The following is a 22,100-nucleotide window of genomic DNA, read 5'->3' as shown; positions in this document are numbered from 1 at the left end:
CCTTTGAAAATTGTCTAAGGGGCTGACCTGACATGTACTTATTCACTTTTCTGTAGCTCAGGCTTGGAAGTTACTGTTTTAACAGAAAACACCCAGAAAAAAAAAATAACAATACCCAAAACCTGGCCAGTGTGGCTCAGTTGGTTGGAGCATCATCCTATACACTGAAAGGTAGTGGGTTCGATTCCCGGACAGGGCACATACCCAGGTTGGGGGTTTGATTCCCATGGTCAGGACGTGTGTGGGAGACAACTGATCAATGTCTCTCTCTCATATCAATGTCTCTCTCTTTCCCCCCATCTCTCCCTAAGATCAAAACAAACAAACAAAAACACCCAGTGACCCTCCCCCAAGGCTGGGCAAATGCAAAAGGGACAGTTGAAAAGGTACATGGGACCTGTCTGTGTCTTTCCCCGGAGGCCCTGTCTGAGAGCCCACCTTTCCCAGCACAGGTCACAGAGTGTACTGTGCTCTACGGCTCATCTATTTTATTTTTTCTGGTTCATGAAGCAGTGTTACAGAACCACTCCCCCAGAAAGAAGATGAGGGTAATGGGTTCTGAGAGGAGCCTCGCAGCTGGATGCTCTCCAGCTGAGGAATGGCAGGAACCCCAGGGAGCTCTGTTTGCCTCCTGAGCCCAGGCCACTACATATGGCAGATCCTGTGGCCTCCGCAGTTCCCAGGTGATCCCTCCTGGCATTCTCATCGTGACCCTGGGTAGGTTCTACTGCTATTCCATCTTCAAGGCCTCAAGGGCTGGCAGGGTAAATCACACTGTTATAATCTGTGCATGTTTCACTCAGGGCAGTGGCTTCCATACACAGTCGTTCCAAGCGTACCTAGTAATGCCTGCAAGCGGTGCTCATTACTGAAGCCACCTTACCCCAGGTGGGGTTATGCACACACATTTTTTCGATCAACTAGCAGCAACTAGCTCCTACTCCAAGGGACCCCCATTAGTTTTCAGCACCTGTCCCCAACTTCCCACCTACCAGGGCCCCCAGCTCTGTAGAGGCAGGAGTTGCCCTTACTTACTTGATCAAATACACATCATACTTCCCAGCGGAGCGGCCAGATTTCCTTTGCTTAAGCTTCCGGGTCCAACCTTCAGGCAGAGTGGGGTCATCATACATGGGTCCCCGGTCACGGATGATGGAGCGCCGCTGTTTGGGGGAGGCAGAAGCTTCCGGGACGGCTGGGGCTGAGCCCGACCCTTCCGAGGTCTCCGCTTTGCCTGCCTCTGCTGGTTCAGCAGAGTGGTGGGCTGGCGGCTGCAGGGGCTCATGCTTGCTTTCTTCTTTCTTATCCTTCTTCAACTTTTTAAACTTCAGGGGTTTGTCCTTGAGGCCCTGGAGGTCCTGGTCTTCTGACTTTTCTTCCCTGAAGTGTTAAACAAGTATGTAAGTATCACAGAGGACACACCGGGTTGCAGAAAAAGTGAGCACTGGAAGGCTCGAGGCCGCCCAGTGGCAGGGCTCGGAAGCCGGGGCTGCCCGCTGGCGCTCACCCAGGCCTGGATATTCTTTCCTTCACAGATTTCCTTAGGGCTCTGGCTGCTGGCGGCGGCCAACTGCACTGTGATCACCCTTTGTCCCATTCCTGGTGTGCAGGAGAGTGAGCGGCCTGCACAGGTGGCATTTCTGAGTAGAAACACTATGTGGCTTTTCTGCACGCTGCCTTGACCACTGGGGTAGAGAGCTGTCAGCCCAGAAGGGGGTGGAGCTCCTTTTCACAAAGGCCGGGCTTGGGTGCTACTATAGCTTCTGTATTTGGGGTTTTCTCAAACGTGTACCCAACAAAGAGCTGCTGTGGGGCACGGTACAACGTGCCGACAGGAGCACTACTGCACTACTCCCTTGGGGGGTGGCACACAACGCAGCACCGCAGAAAGGGCACAGAGGTTTGGAGCCAGCCAACCTGAGCTCAAATCCTGGCTTTGCCATTTCCAAACACAGATCCGAGCAGGCCCGTCTCCTCATTTCAACAGCAGGTACCAACACCCCAGAGGAAGAAAAGTCACAAAGGCACTGCATAAATCCTGGCCGACCCGGGGAACCAGAAACCGCTGCACAGGGTTCTGGCATAAGAAAAGTGACCCCCCCGTCAGGTAAGCCTTGGTCACCAGACCCTCCCTTACCACGCAAGGCCATAGCACAGCCGTGCCGGTGAAAGGAAAGAGCAAGGAGAAGGGCACGGAGGAGCACCCTCACCGCCGTCCCAGGCTGGGCATCCCCCGTTTTCACACTGACAGCAGCGCCTTCCCATCCGGTGGCTCAGCCCCTTCCTTGTATGCTTCAGAAATGCTCACTTGAGGCCCTGGACCCTGAGATCAGAGTCTGACCATGATGCTCTCATGGCCGGGCTGAGAGGACAAGAACACGAGGCCAGGGAAGGCTTAGGAAGAATTGTGGGCTCAGAATTAGCCATCGGCTAGTCCCTCAGCTGGCAGCGCATTATGGAAAAGGCCAAGGCTATTCCTAGCCTCTGCATAGCAGCCCTAGAGCTGCCCTCTTATATAGCTCACGTGGCACTGATCACTGTCCCGTGGCTGGTCTATCCCAAGCGATGTCCCTTTTGGTCCACACTGTGGAGACTGTAGTGTGCACTCGAAATGACTTGAATGACTTGGGTAAGTCACTGAAAGAAGGTTAGCACCAGGACTCACTGGGCGCCATGAAGACATGGCTTTCCTGAACAGCTCAGGTCAGGTGTGGGGACCGAGCGTGGTGAGGGTGTGTCTCAGCCCCCCTCAGGCTTACTGAGTTCTCTGGAACTTCTTCAGAAGTTTGGGGCTCCAAGCATGGCTGCCAGTGTCACCCAGAGTCAGCCCTTGACTCACAGGAGACGCTTTCTTGCTGTAAAAGTGGGGTTCCTAACCTGTTCCGGCAGAGCTTACTTTTCAGTGCTCCCAGTCTTAGGGAGAAGGAAAACTCTGCCAGCAGCGAAGTGATGAATAGATCGTAACCACCGCTTCCAAACAGTTCACAGCGCACCGCTAACGTCCAGGGCTGCTCCGGGAGTCAGAGAGAAACACTGCACCAATGGAACAGGTCTGGCTTCCTCAGAACTCTCATTTGTATTTCTACAATACTTTCACCACCATGAGGTCAAGTACAAGCGTGTCACCCAGAAATGCCTCTTAGATGCAATCAAGGGTGTTGATGCAATCCAGGGCAATCCCTTCTAGAAATCTACCCCGAAGAGACACCTTTAGAAAGTCAAAACAACAGAGGACGATGTTACTTACAACAGCATTGTTTTTACTAGCCCAGGACTGTGGACAACTCAGACAGCCGTCACCAGGGACCTGCTGACCAGATGACAGCAGGCCCGCACCAGGGAGAGTGCCCCAAACCACTGGGGAGTGATCCCTAGAATCTACTGTAAGGTAAAAAGACAGCATACTGCAGGCTGCCTTTTGTGTGAGAGAGAAGGGGACTTTAGGAAGCACACAGCAGAAACTAATAGAACTGCCGAGGCCTCTATGGATATGCCAGAGCATAACTGCAATGTCTAATGCCCATGGAAGGAAACCAGGCTGGCATCTACGAGAATGAAAAGGACACAGGCGTTGAGTGGAAGGGTTCCTTGTATTGGGCAATGCTGTGACCAGGTGTGTTCAAAAGAAGGAACTGATTAGAACACAATGAAGAAAATAAGCCATGTGATATTAGGGAGAGAAGAGAGAAAGACCTAAATGAAGTGTAAGGGCTGGCCATGTGGCCATGTGGGCAAAAGGCTCCCGACAGTGGAGACATGGAGGGACATGGCGGGCTTTGTTGGGTTTTATTCCAAGTGTGATGGGAAGCTTTGAGCAGGGGGCAGGGACCAGGGCGTTTGAAAGAATCACTCTAAACAGACTACTGGAGACCTAAGAGGGAAGCAGGGAGGAGCCCTGAGAAGCCTTCTGCAGTTGTCTTGGTGTGGCCCAGAATGGGGACAGCAGAGGACTGGCGACAAGACCAGGAGGTGAAGCAACCCTGCTGGCTGACGGACTGGTGCGGGGGGTGCCAGATGAGTTAAGGACCTCGGCAAAGTCTGGAGGATGGAGTTCAAGAAGAGAACATACATCTTTGGTTACCAGATACAAAGATGGGATATCTAGCTGTGCCCAAACTCTGATTAAATGAACTATTTGTTTGTTTTTAAGTTTTTATTCTGATAAGATGTATATAATATAAAATTTATCTTTTTAAGAGTTCCTATGTGTACAATAACGAACTTTTTAATTGTTAAATATTTCTTTAAAAATATATTTTTATTGATTTCAGAGAGGAAGGGAGAGGGAGAGAGAAACATCAATGATGTGAGAGAATCACTGATTGGCTGGCATGGCTGAGCACTGTTAAATAATTTTCATTGATTTTTTAGAGAGAGAGAGCAAGGGAGTGGGGAGAGAGAGGAACATCAATGTGAGAGGAGCATCAATATCAATCGGTTGCCTCCTGCACACTCCCTACCAGGGATGGAGCCGGCAACTTGAGCATGTGCCCTGATTGGGAACCAAACTGGCAAGCTTTCTTTTTTTTTAAATATATATATTTTATTGATTTTTCACAGGGAGGAAGAGAGAGAGATAGAGAGTTAGAAACGTCGATGAGAGAGAATCATCGATTAGCTGCCTCTTGCACACCCCCTACTGGGGATGTGCCCGCAACCAAGGTACATGCCCTCGACCAGAATCGAACCCAGGACTTTTCAGTCCGCAGGCTGACGCTCTATCCACTGAGCCAAACCAGTCCCGGCAAAAACTGGCAACCTTTCAATGCACGGGATGACGCCTAACCAACTGAGCGACACCAATGAACTTTAATAGCACCAAAGATGATGGGGGAATAAAAGGACCTTTAACTCTATCTGCAGTATTCTAACTCTTTATGACAAGATAGTGATTTTCAATTCTGTGCATCAAGGGGAACACAGGTATTTGGTACTTAAAAACAAATAACAAAAGCCCTAAAGCCTGGAAGCCATTATGCTGGGTGTATCGGTAAAAATGATGCAAAACAGGTAATCCAAATGAGTTTACCCCTGGCTCAGATGATGCTCGGTCCCAGGGTGACCTTGAAGGAGGCCTGGCAACTCCCTAAGCACCCCTCCCACACACACACCAGGACGTTGTGGGGTTTTCTGAAGCATACACTTTTCAAAGAAACCAAAGAGCTCTCTTCATCCTCCCTGTGATTACAGCGTGTGTGTGTGTGTGTGTGTGTGTGTGTGTGTGTGTGCGCGCGCGCGCGCGCGCATGTACATGCACACACATAATCCTGATTATGAGGAGAACTGAGCACCTAGTTCACAAGTTCATGTATTTTTAGAAAAATCACCTATTCTGTTCTTCGGTGTCACAAATGAGAAAAAAAAAAAAAAAGAAGTACAACCAGACAAGGAAGTTCAACTTGTATGAGGTCACAGTTGAGCCAATGTGTTTTCATTGAACAAGACTGCTAAGAGCTGAGATGCCAGAGCAGAATTAGCAACATTCTTTGGCCTTCTAGAGCTCCAAGTTGTGTGTGTGTGTGTGTGTGTGTGTGTGTGTGTGTGTGAGAGAGAGAGAGAGAGAGAGAGAGAAACAGACAAAGAGGTCACAAAGAAATAGTGACATTCTCCCCCGTTCTAGGCAGAGGGGAAACCCAGAGATGGGGATTCCTGGAGGAGGAAGTTGGTTTTTAAGACTCATGCGGAATTTCACAGGCTGATCAGGAGGGCTCAAGGCAAGCCAGGTCAGATGAGCAGAGGCAGCAATATCAACAGTCCCTCCCTGTCCTATGATGCCCTTCCTGGGAGGGACCAGAGGTTCTGGGACGGCCCTCGCTCCCATCTTCAATTGGGTTACGATGGCACTCTGACAAGCCTTCCCTGGTCTCCCCCCACCCCGCCCATGCATAGGAGCACCCTATGCCCCCCGTTGCCCCCACCCCAGTGTATTTAGAATATCCCCCAGTGATGGGCAACTCCCCCTAGATGTGTGCCTTCTTTACTGTCATCTCCCTGCTCAACACACACTGAGTTCCAGCACAGCAATAGCACTTAATAGTTACATGCCAAGTGGCAATCACAACTCAGATGCTCTGGTATCTTTCCTTCTTTTAAAAAAAATATATTTTTATTGTTTTCAGAGAGAGAGAGGGGGAGGGAGAGAGAAACATCAACGATGAGAATCATTGATCAGCTGCCTCCTGCACCCCCCACGCTGAGGATTGAACCCGCAACATGGGCATGTGCCCATGACTAGAATTAAACCCTTCTGTCCGCAGGCTGATGTTCTATCCATTGAACCAAACCAGCCAGGGCCCTTTCCTTTTTTTGATGGCTGTATCCCTGGGGCCATTAGCTTTGAGGAGCAGGGGCTAGCTTAGCATCCAAAGCAAGCAGGCTCTCAGTGACCAAATAATGAATTTGGGCACTACCAGCAGCCTGGTGGTCACTAGTGGTTCGGGGTTGGCAGGAGACGAGGCTGAGATAGTTACCGAGGGCCTTGGTGTCTCGCTCGCCTAAGAGCACAGTGATATGTACAGTGATGGGGAGGGAGGGCTCACGAGGGAAGCAGCATGGGAGATGGTTACCCTGGGAGGACGGGTTCTAGGCTTCTGCAGATTGGATTCCAGCAATGAGGTGGTCAGATCCACAGACACCCCACCTTCTACAATGACTAAAAAGGCTGGACTGAACATTTAGAAGATGCTATAGAAGACAGTGTTTAACAACGCTTACCTACACACACAGCTGGAAAGAAATGAAGGAATACATGGGCAAGAATAAGGGGAGGAAGGGAAGGTGTCCTGCTTGTTGAAGAAATCTGGCAAGTGCCCCTTAACAAGAGATCAAACTGAGCACTACTGACCGGCCAGCCTGCAGAAGTGCTGTGGGAGAGTAGGAGCACTGGCACCACCCCATCTTGCAGGAAGGGGTGACTGAGGCCATGAAGAAACAGCCAGAAGAGTCCAAAGAGAGGGTCCACTCCACACAACAATGGGCCTGGACTCTTCAAAATGGTCTTCGGCATGGGGGAAAAAAAAAGGGGGGGTGGGCCTGAGGACTGGCTCTGGTTAAAGGAGACCGAAGAAACAGATCAAAAGCAACATGCAATCCTGGACTGGCCCTGGGTTCGAAGGTTCTGAAAGAGGCAGTAATGAGGCATTTGGGGAATGTAAATATGGTTCCATGTTAGCTCAAAGTGAAATTCCCAGAGTGTCATAACTGCATAAGAACGTGGGAGTGCAATGTTACAATGACTGTGACTAACCCTCCAGTGGTAAAGGGTTCAGGGAAAACATGTTTAAAAGGGAGGAGATAACATCAATATAACCGGAAGCGTTTGAAGCAGTTTTAGGAAAGCTTCCTAACAATTAAAGAGAAAGCCTTCATGTTACACAAGTACATTAAGAGAAAAAGAACCACATCTTCCAGTGTTATGTACTATATATGGTGAAGCTGTATGAATGAAGTGTCAAGATATTTCCCTGTGTTTAAAATAAAATCACTGCTGAAGGAAGTCTTGCTTATGACCTGACTTTTTAAAAGATATATTTTTGTTGATTTCAGAGAGGAAGGGAGAGAGATAGAAACATCAGTGAGAGAGAATCACTAAATGGCTGCCTCCAGCATGCCCCACACTGGGGATGGAGCCTGCAACCTGGCCATGTGCCTTAACTGGGAATCGAACCGTGACTTCCTGGTTTATAGGTCAACACTCAACCACTGAGCCAGGCCGGCCGGGTAGGACCTGACTCTTAATTGTCAATGGGACAACTAATCTATGCATCGTGTGGGAGGAAGCACAAATCGGGGTATGGTGAAAAATGGTTGGCTGATGGAGATGTTGGGTGCAAATGCCAACAGAGATTGCAATGGCCTGGTGTTCTGTTTTTTTAAACAGAATCAGTGGTTTTGTTAGTGAACTCTGGTTACCAACTCTCCTAGAGTTTGCATGGTCTACCCTACCTATTCTTCCCTTAACAACTCCGATATTTTATTGTGTGATTTGTAGAACACAAGATTCCCCCCCCCCCCCCAGGAACGCACCTATCGCATTTAAGCAGAAAGGTTTTCACAAATCTTAAATATCTATGAAGCATGAGAAGCCTCTTGGTAATAAAACACCATTCAGTGATTCTGCTGCTACATTAGACCAAATCCTTCCTTGGAGTTGCAGCAATCTTTTTTTTTTTTTTTTTGGCCAAGTCATTTTATCTCAAGGGGTTTGATGGCGAGGACTGCCTGTATTTTAATAATGAAAGTAACCTACAGTAATCCTGTAGAAGGTAGCCTTGAGCGGCTGTACCCAGTGCTCATCTGACCCAAGCCTACTGTACGTTACAGGGGAGCAAGCAACCAATAGCTGGTAGGTACAACTGGCCAGACAACTATGGGAGGAAGGACTACTCAATCCCCAAGGTCTTCAGATTTTTTTTAAAAAAGCTTAAAAGCCAGGTGAAAGCAGCAGCTGAAACTTTTTCACTTGAATTGGAATCTAGCTCCTCTCAGAGTGAGCTTCATAGAACCTTCCAGAGCCCCAGCAATATCCTGACCTTTCCCAATGCCAGTCATGTTTGCATTATGCCAATTCCAGATGTTATTTCTCAGTACCTTTCATTTCTAGTCATCCATCTTATGGAGCTGCAGCAAGAGCCCAAGTACCACAAAAAGGACATGAGCTACAAGGGCAGGCCAGCGGCCACTTTCCCGTCAATGGTCAGGGACCAGAGGAGAGAAATGGACTCCTTATAGTGGCTGCTTCCATCCTGAAGTGTCATTCACTTGGTGCTTCCGATTCTTTCTACTTCTAATAGGAGCTGCACAATCTCAGAATCAAGGAAGCTTCTCTGCACAAATCAATAAAGGCAGCAGCACTTTGAGACGCCAGCTTCAGCCCTTTAACCCATTAAGCACCCAGCCTGTTTTGTCCTCCGGATGGAAAGTATAGTGTCAGTCACCGGTGACTGACTAGGCACTTAACGTGTTAAAGATCTGCGAGAAATCAAACTGCACTGGCAGAGTCTCAGTGGTGTCCAGGAACAAAAGAGGGGATGGTGCTTCAGCCTGCAGGCTACAGTGGTAGAACCCGAAATTCAGTGGCCCTGCTCTGAATTCAGTATGTTTTTTAATACCCCAATTTTAGAAGATGCAAGAAACTGTATACATTTTAAAAAGCTAAATACAATACAGTTTTTGCCCAAAGATAGATCCCTCCCCAAATGAAGGCAACCAGCACCATACAACAAGTCTCATCTTTACACTATGAGTCCACCACACAGGGGGAAAGACAAGCAGGTTTAATCAAGCAGTGCGGATGTGGAGAATAGCCGGCAGTTCCTCAAAAGGTTACACACAGGGTTTCCATATGAACAAACAATTTCACTCCTAGATATAGACTCAAGAGAACTGAAAACAAGCACTGGAACCGATGGATACTTGCAAGTCAATGTTCAGAAAGGAATGAAATACAGTAGCCAAAAGGTAGAAACCACCCAGGTGTACATGGACAGATATATGGAGAAACAAATGTAGTCTATCCATGCAGTGGGATGTAATTCAGTCATTAAAAAGGAAATTCTGACATATGCTACAACATGGATAATTATTGGGAGACTTGATGCTCAGTGAAATAAGGCCCTCACAAAAAGACATATTGAATGATTCCATTTATATGAAATGTCCAGAATAGAAAAATCCACACAGACAGAAAGTATAACAGTAACTGCCAGGGACTAGGGGTAGTAGCTAACAGGGAGTGACTGCTAGCGGGGTACAGGGTTTTGTAGGGGTGATGAAAATCTTCTGGAACTAGATAGAGGTGATACTTGCACAGCATTGTGAATGTATTAAATGCCACCAAACTGTACACTTTAAATGGGTGAATTTCATGGTATGTGAATTATTTTTTAAATATATGTCTTCATTTATTATATATAGAGAGAACGGGAGATGGAGAGAGAGAAATATTAATCGGCTGCCTCCTGTATACCCCCTACTGGGGAGCGAACCTGCAACTGAGGCATGTGCCCTGGCTGGGAACTGAACCAGTGACCTCTGGGTACATGAGATGATGTCCAACCAACTGAGTCATATGGGCCAGGGATCACGGTACCTAAATTTTTGTAATACTCCACTAAAATGACAGCTGACTTAACCAATTACCCTAAATCATAAAGCTAGGTTTTATGATTCCCATGCAGTACTCAGAACCCACAGCTGGCTCCAAGCAAGCCTGTCTGGTTACAGGCACAGAGCCCAGGCAAGCAGCTCTGTCATTTATCTCAGATAAAGAGCCAAGCCCAGCATGGGGACCTGGGGTGACACGTGCTAGATTGGACCAAGCCCAGGACATGGTAACAATGCCAGTCAGAAAGGAATTTAGTTCAAGAAGTTTAATGACAAGGCATTTGGCCAAGTTGAATGTTGTTGGCTAAATTTTCTGAGGGCATTTGATCAATTTTTTTTATTGTGATAAAACATAACATAAAATTTACCATTAGCAGCATTTAATACTTCACAATGTCGTGCAACCATCACCACTACTTAGTTTCAGGACAGTTCATCACCCATGGAGGAAACCCCAATTCATTAAGCAGTCATTCCCCCAATTCCCCTTACTGCCAGCCTCCTCGGCATGTTTTTAAGGTTCATCCATGTTGTAGTATGTATGAGAACATCATCTCTTCTTATGGCTGAATAACATTCCGTTGTATGGAAATACCATTTTTTTATCCAGTCTTCTGCTGATGAACAACTGGGTGGTTTCCTATGAACATTTGTGCACAAGATTTTGCACAGATGTATGTTTTCAATTCTCTTGGGTGTATACCTAGAGTGGAATTGCTGGCTCACATGAAAACTCCATGTTTACCTTTCTGAGGAACTGCCAGATTATTTCCCATGAGGTTTCCTTTGGGGGGATGAAAATGTTCTGTAACTAGGTAGGAGAAAAGTGGGGTGGCAGAAACTGCTTTCACTCTGGAGTGCTTAGCAGACAGGGACAAGCTTTAAACAGAAGTCATTACAGCAAGAATGCTGGGAACAGTGCGGGGGCGTTCCATTTCACCTACTCACTCATTTAATAGCTAACATTACTAGAGCACATGCAGGAGATGTGCTAGAGCCAGGGATGTTATAGCAAGACACGCTTTCTACCTGCATCCATTTCTTTCTCCTGGTGTGGTCACTCTTTTACGGCAGATAGTCAATAATGAAGTCGTAACTATTTTTATTCATGTTGTGAAAGGGGAGATACTAAGTGCTGGGGAACCCAACGGGGAGCCAGGCAAGAGCCCCAGAATATGGATGCGATGGTGACACTGTGACCTGAGGGGCCACTGTGGGTGGAGAAAGGATCAGGCCCAAAGCTGATAAAGCCATGGACCACAACTGAAACCCAAGCAGGGTGGCTTCCCCAGCTGCCCCACGAAGGCTTGTGTTGTTAGACTTTGCTTTCCATTCTCTAGCCTCCCCTTCTAGCAACTTCTCTTCCATCATGTCACCCCGTGCATGAGCACACCCTTCAGTGTGCTCAATGGAGATTCTCTGCCCCCATGACAAATATCTAATCTTCAAGGTCCCAGCAGCTGGTCTCCATGGGCACTCACATGTGCCTGCCTTTTTGGTCCCCAGCAATGCATTCTCACTGCTGCTCCTCCCTCTCACCATTTTCTGTTGATACTGTTTTCTTCTTACCACTGTAAAATTTTACAGACTTTTATCAAGTGTAAGCTGTTTTTACAGAAAAACGGAATATTTGGCAAAATAAAATTTTAATACAGAGGCAACATATTTGGGGGAGGGGGCAGAGGAAGGGGCAAAAAGGAAATCTCCAGTAACAGAAGAGAGAACTTTCCATAAGAGTCCCTTATTTTGTCTGAATATCTCCTAACTAACTTGAAGTGAATGGCCTTGTTTTCTTTATTGTGCCTTCTACTAGCATACGTTGCCCCACATCTGCATGCCTGACAGCCTTGTGTTTTCTGATGATGACATCTGAGCCCACTGAAATGATCAACAAAATAGAAAGCGGGAAATCTCTCTATCAGTGTTGCCAAAGAAGAATGCTACCAATGACCGAGGCACTTTAAGAAACCGCTGTAAGATGTGGTGCAGTAGGAGTCAATGTGAGAGAAGTTCTGCCACACTTAAACATTGGGGGCGGGGGGGGGGGGGGGGGGGGAGAGAGCCGCAAAGTCCTAACAGGGCCCTAGGAAATCTTCAAGGTCAGAACAACAGGACCTCGGAGCCGGAGCCAGGCTGGCTGAAGTGCAGTTTGGTGGTGGCAAATGAAGGGCCTGGAGCAATAGTGCCATACATGGAAAGGACGGTGACAGGCTAAGGGGTTCCCCTGGGCACTGCTGAGAGCAGGGGAGGGGCTGAGAAGGGCTGGGCGCTCCAGTGACTCTGCACTGCTGGGACACCCAGAAAGAGACACACGGAGATTAACGGAGATCCCACTTGTCTCGGCAACCTCTACAGTACCGTCCTGGGGATCCACTCTATCCCAACCCCGCTTCTGACAATGGGTTTAAGCCACTAGGACGCAGCAGGCAAGTAGCAGGGACTAGGTCTCTGTCCCATAAACAACTCTGGGAACTGGCTAAAAAAGAAGTAACATGCTTGGCGACAAGACACACACACACATATCAGTTACCTGTCTGTGTACAAACACTAAATGGGTTAGAAAATACAACAGGAAGATTGAATACTGTCCTTCCAGTCAAGATCCCAATGGAATTCCCTTTGGAACCTGACATTCACCTAGAATACGCATCTCTGAACGGCCAAAGAACATATGGGAGTGCGGGGCTGTGAATTGCTTCTTGTGGTCAGTGCATCCACCACCACAACAACTTAATTTCACAAGGATCAAGGACTTAGAATCAAATGACAGGTTACAACTTCCCACAGAACTGCTCTCTCCTAATCCCTAATAAAATAAGAAACTAAACAAAGGCGGGGAGAAGGAATGTGAAGGGAAGAATTCATTACACATAGGAAGGGGCATAAAATTGAACTCAATACATTTCAAAACCCAGGAGCCTAGAAAAGGATTCCAGAGGACAGAGCAGCAACAAGACTGAGCTCCTTCCTTGCCCATCCCCAGAAGCCATGCTGGGGAGTCAATAACACCACGAGACCTCTAAGCCACCATAGACCTCTTTCCGCTAAGCTGGAAAGAAGCAACTAGGTGGGAATCAGTAACTTTTTCCTTTTTGGCCCAGGAACTACTGCAGCTCCTACTGGGAGGTGCGGGACAAACAGGTAAAGTGCCTTTGCGCCAGGCTGGCTCTGGGGAAAGCACCTGCTCTTGGGTACACACAGACTCAGGGAACCACCTGGAGCCTGAGCTGTCCCCCTTCTGCATCCCTACAGGAATGGCATACACATCCTTCAAGCAGCTGGAGTGAGCCTTGGTGTAAGACCGTGGTCGGCAAACTCATTAGTCAACAGAGCGGCAAACCGCGGCTCTCGAGCCGCAGTTTGCCGAGCACTGGTGTAAGACGTTTAGTACAATTCTTAGGACAGAGAGAAGAATTTAGATGCTCCAAAGACTATCCCCCACTACAGCTCCCGCAATGTGCAACTTCTCTCTTACCACAGGATAAACAGCTCACCATAGCCCGGGGGGGGGGGGGAAGCAGCGAGAGCCGATGCCAAGAGCCTGGGAAAAGAGGGCCAAGAATTCCCCCTCTGCACCAAAGCAAACAGAAGGACTGCATGAGCCCAGATGACAGGGGGGGAAAGGAGACGGAAAGGAGATGGCTCAGGAAAGGCAAAGTCCCCCACAGGGAAGAGAAGGAAAGCCCCCACCACTTTATAAGAACATGTTTTCAGTAGAAGTTCAAAGATGAGATGATAAAGCAGTAAGGTAAAAGGGCAAATTCCCAACCTAGAGAAACAAACTGCAGACCAAATCCCTTCATTATGGAACTCATAACTACATTTTAAAAGAGCACAAAACGGAATATACATAGCTGAAAATCAAATCAAAACAAACAGTGAATGCAGATGAAGAAATAAAAAGCAATTAGAGCAAAGCTAATAGCATCGGAAAAAAGGCAAAGCCAATCTAACAGAAGGATAACTTGTGTTCCTCTAGTAGGGGACCTCTAAAATGGAAAAGATACTATCAAAGATATTTTATAAGAGAACTGACCTGAAAAGAAGACCAGCTGCATATGCAGCTCGAAAGAACACATTGTGTTCCCATGAAAATGTGATAAAGAACACTCAACAGTGACACTCTGGTCAACTTCCTCAACTTCAAGGATAAAAAAAGAATTCTGCAGGCACCCTGAGGGAAAAAGCAAATGACTCCCCCCTGGGGGGGCGGGGGAGAAACATCAGAAGACCAGAAGTATGTAACATCTACAAAGTCCCAAGACAGTTCAGTGCAGTGGCAAGGAGCAGAAGCTCTAAAGCCAGCAAGCCATGAGATCAAATCTTGGCATAGCTGTTACGGGTCTCTCTCTCTCTGTGTATGTGTACACACACACAAACGCACACCGTCAGAGGTGAGGCCTGAGAGATGGGCAGGGGCCCGAGGCCTCTCTGAAGTGATTCTGAAGGAAGTGAGGGGAGGAGGCCATATAAAGAGGGGCCTAGGCATAAGGAGCAGCAAGAGCCAAGGCCCTGACCCCAGGTACAAGCTAGCATTTTCTCCCATCCAAGTACTAACCAGGCCCAACCCTGCTTAGCTTCTGAGATCAGACGAGATCGGGCGTGTTCAGGGTGGTATGGCCATAGACAACAATCTGGCATTTTCTAAGAAAATCAGGAGTGATGGAATGGAGCGGCATGATAAAGGCAGAGAAACTGTGCTCAAAATGAGCCCAGCTGGTGTGGCTCAGTGGCTGAGTGTCGATCTATGAACCAGGAGGTCATGGCTCGACTCCCGGTCAGGGCACTTGCCTGGGTTGTGGGCTTGATCCCCATCTGGGGCGTGCAGGAGGCAGCCGATCAATGATTCTCTTTCATCATTGTTTCTCTTTCTCCCTTTCCCTTCCTTTGAAATCAATAAAAAAAAATTTTTTTTTAAATGAGGTAGGCCTGACCACACAATTTGCAGGGCCCCATGCAACATGAAAATACAGGGCCCCTTATCTAAAAATGGAGAAATTTGAGCCCTAGCTGGTGGTGTGACTCAGTTGGCTGAACGTCATCCTGTGAACTGAGAAGTTGCCGGTTCGGTTCCCGGTAAAGGCACATGCCCAGGTTGTAGGCCTTTCATCCCTCTCAGAATAAAATCCAAAATCTACTGGCGCAGGACTGGCACCTCAGATGTGAGTGTGAACAACTTTTCTTCCCCTACCTGGAGTTCCGATGAGAAGAGTCAGCAAAGGAGACAGAGGGAGAGGAGTGAGGTGGCAGCAAGACAATCAGGTGTATCTGTCCAGATTATTGGCAGCAAGCAATGGAGATCAACTCTAGCTGATTTACAGACAAGGACTTGATTAAAAGGCTATTGGAAGATAGAAGGTGGTGATGTTTTCACAATATTAATGTGCTTAATATTACGACACTGTACAGTTAAAAATGGTAAATTTTATGTTATGTGTATTTTACCATAATAACAAATTGGGGGAAAGGCTTACTGGGTGGCCAGAGAATCCCTAGTGTTGGAGGAAAAGGTTTTGAGCTAAGTTGGCCAGAAACAACATTCCAAATCCTGCAGCCAGGCTGGCACAGGGCAACCAGCAATGCCTCTGCCACCCTGCAGGGGGCAGCACTGGCCACAGGTCACTGGGGTCCTTCCTGCAGGCCTGACACTGAGCAAGGACTTCTCTTGCTGCCCAGGCAGGTAGGTCTGAGTGGCAGATCCTAGGCACATGCCCATACTCTCCTGCAGGGCTCAGGTCTTTTAAAAAAATCTTTTAAATGTTTTTACTGATTTCAGAGAGAGGAGGGAAGAGGGATAGAGAGACAGAGAAACATCAATGATGAGAGAGAATCATCGATTGGCTCCCACCTGCACACCCCCTACGGGGAATGGAACCTGCAACCTGGGCATATGCCAGGATTGAGGATCAAATTGTGACATCCTGGGTCATGGGTAGATGCTCAACCACTGAGCTACACTGGCCGGACTGAGGCTATTTTTTGGGTAAAGGACCAGAGAGCAAATATTTTCTGTTTTGCTATCTGGTGCTCTGCGGGTCACATGGCCTTTCTCACAACCACTCATATTGCAGTGCAGTGGGGAGAAGCCACAGATAATGCTTCAAGTAAGGGGTGGGGTTAGACTGCAATCAATTTTTTTTTTTTTTTTTTTTTTTTTTTTTTTTTTACAAAAAACAGGCAGTGGGCCAGATTTGGTTTTGGGATGTAGTTTGCTGACAGCTTCCCCAGCTGAAAGGGAACCTAAGAAGAGACTACAGTCAGAGGTCACTTGACCTCCCATCAAACTCATAAGGTGAGGGGATCCCTCCAAACACAGAATGTGGCTCAGATGTGAGATAAGGGTGCCAGGGATGCTGTACAAAGTGAGGTCCCGGAAGAGACAAAGTTTCCAGGAGGGAATAACCATGTCAAAAGGAGGACTTGCCAATGGCCATACCAATGTGGACATCCAGTGGGGGCTGAGACTGTGGAATGTGGGCAAGAAAGCCTCTGGAGTGGGGCTGAGCATGAGTGGGAGGTAAGGAGAGGGGATGGTGAGTAGACAACTCTTGAAGAGCATGGCCAATGGGGGAACAGAGAACAGGGCAGAAGTGGAGGAGGCAGCGCTCAGTGAAGATAGGAAATTCTAAAATATGTTTGTAGGGTGATGGGTATGATTCATGAGAGGAGTCCCAAGGAACACAGAACTTGAGAGCTAAGAGCACAGGAAGTCTTTGTCACCAGCAGAGCTATTACAGCTCCGTGGGTGGAACAGTTTCCAGTGATGACAAAGACCAGGCTGTGATGGTGGCAGTGGGTGGCTGAGATCATGGGAGCAGAGGTGGTCAAAGAGATGGGGAGCCAGGTGTTATGAGGGTCATCTATGTGTGCACTTAAGTCACCTGTGGGATGGAAAGGACTGGGTCAGAGAGACAAAGACTGTGGGTCTGGCACTGAATCCTTAATGGAGGGTGACTGTTCGGGGCGCTGAGCAAGCCTATGACAGGGAGTGTGTGGGCTTGGAAAGCTGAGGGGAATGAACATCTCAGCATGCTTTTAAATAATATATATTTTTTATTGATTTCAGAGAGGAAGTGAGAGGGAGAAAGAGATAGAAACATCAATAAGAGAGAATCATTGATCGGCTGCCTCCTGCATGTCCCCTACTGGGACTGAGCCCACAACCCAGGCATGTATCCTGACCAGGAATTGAACTGTGACCTCCTAGTACATAGGTCGGTGCTCAACCATTGAGCTATGCCAGCCGGGCTCAGCATGCTTTGAAAAAAATATGGTTGATTTTAGAGAGGAAGGAAGGGGAGGAGAGAGGAGGAGGGAGAGAGATACAGACACATTAATGTGAGAAACATTGAGCGGTTGCCTCTGAGACTAGGAATTGAACCCGCAACCTAGGTATGTGTCCTGACCGAGAATCAAACCCGTGACCAGTGGGATACTCAGACCATGCTCCAACCAACTCAGCCACCCAGCCAGGGCTCAGGATGCTTTCTTGAGCGCATGTATTGTGAACGTGGAAGACACAGCTTCTCCTCCTGCCTGGGGTACAAGAGCCATGACAGTTAACAGATTTCTCTCTTGGTATGAAGTGGAAGCAAAAGAGGAGGGATCTAACCCGGATGGGGTCTGAGGGCTTAGGAAGGGCTTTCTGCAGGAAGAGATACCTGAGCTGAGTCTTCAAGAATAAATAGGAGGGGAAACACAGATAGAGAGCAGTTTTGTGTGGCTGCGGGGAACACCTATGAGAAAAGGGGCAGCAACAGAAGCCAGAAAGAGGCATGGGTCACATTAGGGGGCCTCAACACCATTGGAAGACATGGGTGCCACTCTCAAGTTTAAAGCAAGGGAGTGATATTTGACTCTAGGGACTGCATGGAAGACAGAAATGTGTAGAAGAGTTAGCAAGTTATTGTAGGAGTTCTAGAGAGAGAGATGAGGGACTGAACCAGGTGAGTGGAGGAGGGATGAAGAGAGAGGTTGGAGAAATAAACATAGGACAAGGCTGGCTGGCTCCTGGGATAAGGGCAGTGACGGGTAGGTCAGGAGACTTGGGTTCTCAGCTTGCATGACTGGTGCTGCTATCACGTGTGACACAGAGCAGAGGACATGGGGTTTGGCTGATAGGTCTTCTGATCTAACCACCTTATATAGGGAGAGGCAAGGGATGTGGTAAGGCAAGCAGTGGGTTGAGAACGGGAGGGAGAAAAAAGGACAAAAACCTTCAAATTTTACCTTGCACGGTAAAATCTGACTAAACTGTATATACACCCCATGAGCCTTTTTCTAACATGAAGCAAAACAAGTTCAATTTCCTTCATACTTCATTTTAATGCTCTCTGTCGCCACCTAATGGGATGTCAGCTGAAACCCAAAGATTGAACCTGGGGACTGTCAGGTGGGCAACAGAAGGAAGGCTGACAGAGTAGCTGCCCAGGTCGGGCAGGCGTATGGGACAGTGCCCATCTGACACCACCTCTAGGGTCCACGGGACCATCTTCTGGAAGATCAGAGGTTCCTGGGGCTAACAGAGACATTACATAATACCTTATTCACCATAAGATCATTTTCCACAGACGTGCTTCAACCTTTACTTCTCTGTACTCTCACGATCAACCATCAAACTGAGTCATGCTCGGGGAACCACTGTGTAGATGTGCATGAAACTGTTTGGTGGGACAAAAGTTCTGGGACACTTGAGCCTCGTTGAACTCAGTTTTTGGTTCTAGTATTTAATGTGCCGCCTGCTAACTGCCTTCTTCCCACAGTTCCACATACCTACAAATGTTATTCAAAGGAACAAGCAGTGTAATAAGGGCCGTTTTAGTGTTACTAGAGGTAACAAGGAGAAGCTGTGGTGGGCGAGCAGAGGCAGTCACTGCTCTCAGCGGCTTCAGCAGAGCAGGGGGCACACGCAGCAAGAGTAACTTCACCGCCATCTGGGACCACTTGGAGAGAGGTCCACAGGAACCTCAATGCAGGACACAGAGCCCAGTGCAGGGAAGGAGACAAAGTGACGAGGGACCAAGAATATGACCTGGTTTAACTCCCCTTTTTGCCAGTGAAGAGCTGCAAGAAGGAAATCAACATTTTCACATGCCATGGAAAGGCACTAAATGCTTGAGTCTGGTTAAGTTCTCACCTGCGGAGTTTGTGTAAGGATGAGTCTGCCTCTTGAGCTGGTGTGGATTCCATGAGTGGATCCTGATCGGGCAGGCAAACAGCAGCTTGTCCAGAACCACTGCACGTGGAAGGACAGAGTCGAGAAGCGATCCTAGGGGCTGACCAACGGGGAGGTGGAGATCATGAATATAAACGACTCTTTTGGAAAGTTTGGCACAGAGAAGATGCAGGGTATTCAGAGGTAAGGGGTAGGGAGCCAACGGAAGGCCAAGATAGAAGATACGCTAAATTTGCAATGGAATATAAGGTATATTTAAAAGGACATTTACTGTTTTTCATAACATGGATATAATAGTCTGCTTGGTCTGCCATAACTAAATAGCACAGACTGAGTGGATTAAACATTATAAATTTATTGCTCACAGTTTTAAGGCAGGAAGTCCAAGAGAAAGGTCCCAGCAGATTAGATGTTTGGTGGGCCCTCTTCCTGGCTTGCAGACAGCTAGCTGCCTTCTCACTGTGTACTCATGGCACATAACAGAGAGCAAGCGAGCTCGGTGGTGTCTCTTCTAAAGGACACTAATTCCATGATTATTTCCACCTTCATGACCTCATATAGCTTTAATTACCTTCCAAAGGCCCCGTCTCCAAATATTTTCCCATTGAGAGTTTGGTTATCAACTTGGAAATTTTTTTTTTTGGGGGGGGGGGGCATAAACACTTTAGTCCCTAAAAATGTTCTATTATTAAATGAAAAATGTAAGTGCAGGGTATGGTACTACATATACTATATGATACCAATTAAAATTTAATTCAAAAGATAATAGTATAAAAATATGAATTTATTTAATGCTAAACTGTATACTTAAATGGTTAAGAAGGTAAACTTTATGTTATGTGTATCTTACCACAATTTTAAAAAACCAATCTAAGAGGAGGCAAGAAAGGAAGAAAAGAAAATGTAGAAAAACTGGAATGCACAAAATGAAATGGTATAAACAAATATAAATGCATCAGTAATTAAATAGATGTCAATGGATGAAAGACAGAATGGATTAAAAAAAATCTAGCTATTTATCACTTTTCAAGAGTTACATCTAACCCATAAAGACACAAAAGGAAGAAAAATGAAAAGAGGCAGTGCCCACCAAAAACACAGATAGTGCAGTGTTATTATTATCCAACAAAGTAAAATTCAAAGCAAAAGCACTGTTAATTATAAAGAGGGTTATTCATAATGCCAAAAGTCCAATTTACCAGGAAAATAATACCGCTCCTAAAGGCCTTAAAATAAATAATAAAGCCAAAATTTATAAAGTCCACAGAGAAACTGATGTGACCGTCAACATGACAAGATACTCTGACAAATGTTCCCCATCCACGGGCAAATCGGGCAGACAAAAATAACAGTAAAAGAGAGGATGGACAAGACGAGATGATGAGCTGAAGCCTTCTGCAGCCCTGCCTGGCAGCTGTATGCTCTATTCAAGCAGTCACACACTTATCGACAAGTTGCGAGAGCTGATGTCACACATACCAAGTCCTCAGACTACAGTGCAATTTAGCTAGAACTTGAGTTTAAAAACAGTAACTAGGAAAACACCACAAAGCTATGTGCTTAGAAATTTAAAAAATACATTTTTAAATAATTTGTGGTTCAAAGAGAGAATCATAAAGGATAAAAACCTTTTAAGCTGACTTAAAGTGGTAGTACTACACAAGAAAAAATTTGCTGGATGCAGCTGAAATAGTTTGAGGGTCAGCTTTAAATGCTTATATTTGAAAAGAATGCTGGAAATCAATGAGCTAAGTTTACAGTTTGAGAAGTGAGAAAAAGGCCCGGCTGGTGTGGCTCAGTGGTTGAGCACTAACCTATGAACCAGGAGGTCATGTTTGATTCCCAATCAGGGCACAGCCCCAGGTTGCAGGCTCAGTCACCAGTGTGGGGAGTGCAGGAAGCAGCCAATTAATGATTCTCTCTCATCACTGATGTTTCTATCCGTCTCTCCCTTCTTCTCTGAAATCAATAAAGATATTTTCTTAAAGAAAAAGAAAACAAGAGAACATACCCCAAGAAAGTAGAAGATATAATACAGATAAAAGTAAAATTTAACAAACTAGAAAGCGGACAGAGTAATACGAGACAATTATGCCTAAAAGTTTGCTCTTAAAAGACTAATAAAACTGACAAAGTTCTACCAAGACAAGGAAAAAAGGAAGAAGGTGCAAGCAAAGAATTCTAGAATGAAAAAGGAGACATAAATACATATATTACAGAGGTTTACAAAAAAGAGATGCAACTTCGTGCTAATGAATCTAGTAACGGAGACAAGCTGGACAAAAATATACCTGATCCGAGCAGTGCAGGGAAAATAAAAATAGGTTTTCAAGTGTGTGTACGTGCATGTGCACATGCACAGAACATGTCAAAAAACATACACAGGATCCTGGAAGCAGCTGTTCCCTACAGAGGGGCCTGGGTGGTAGCAGGGACACTCACAGGCCAATCATTACTCTAGAGTTTGCACTTCCTGAGTTGTGAACTGTGTGGGGAGTCACCTGCTCAACAATGGATCCATATGTGCCGGAGACAAGGAAAGGCCTCACCTGGTTGCATGTGCAGGCCGGCTCAGTAGGTGGGGAGCAAGCTGTGCAGCAGGAGCAGATCCCAGCATTAGCTGGCACTAGATCTTTTCTTTCTGTCTTTTTAATCTTTACATATTTGGTAGGTGATAATGGCATCATCTTTGTTTTCATTTGTGTCTCTTTGATTATCACTGAAGCAGAACTCTTTTCTTACATCTTCATTAGCCACCTGTATCTCTTCTTTTATGAATTTCTTGTTCATTAGTGGTGACTAATGGTAAGGCAGTAATAAA

General features: G+C 46.7%; 1 protein-coding gene across 4 annotated transcripts in view; it reads right to left on the bottom strand.

Annotated features, from left to right (window-relative positions):
• The window catches only part of MECP2 (methyl-CpG binding protein 2), a 68,188-nt gene that overhangs the window by 10,309 nt on the left and 35,779 nt on the right, over positions 1 to 22,100 (bottom strand). For 2 of the 4 annotated variants that reach the window (XM_084871092.1, XM_084871093.1), the window contains 2 exons: positions 19,241 to 19,379; positions 1,036 to 1,380 (listed from right to left, as the gene is read on the bottom strand). In XM_084871092.1, coding sequence (XP_084727218.1) covers positions 1,036 to 1,380; positions 19,241 to 19,293 — 398 coding nt within the window. In that variant the 5' untranslated portion in view covers positions 19,294 to 19,379. The remainder of the gene's footprint in view (positions 1 to 1,035; positions 1,381 to 19,240; positions 19,380 to 22,100) is intronic. The other 2 variants (XM_084871091.1, XM_084871094.1) reach the window with 1 other exon arrangement.

This window comes from Pipistrellus hanaki (assembly GCF_964339955.1).
Source record: "Pipistrellus hanaki genome assembly, chromosome: X".
NCBI classification, from domain to species: domain Eukaryota; kingdom Metazoa; phylum Chordata; class Mammalia; order Chiroptera; family Vespertilionidae; genus Pipistrellus; species Pipistrellus hanaki.
This window is presented reverse-complemented; position numbering and strand designations above follow the sequence as displayed.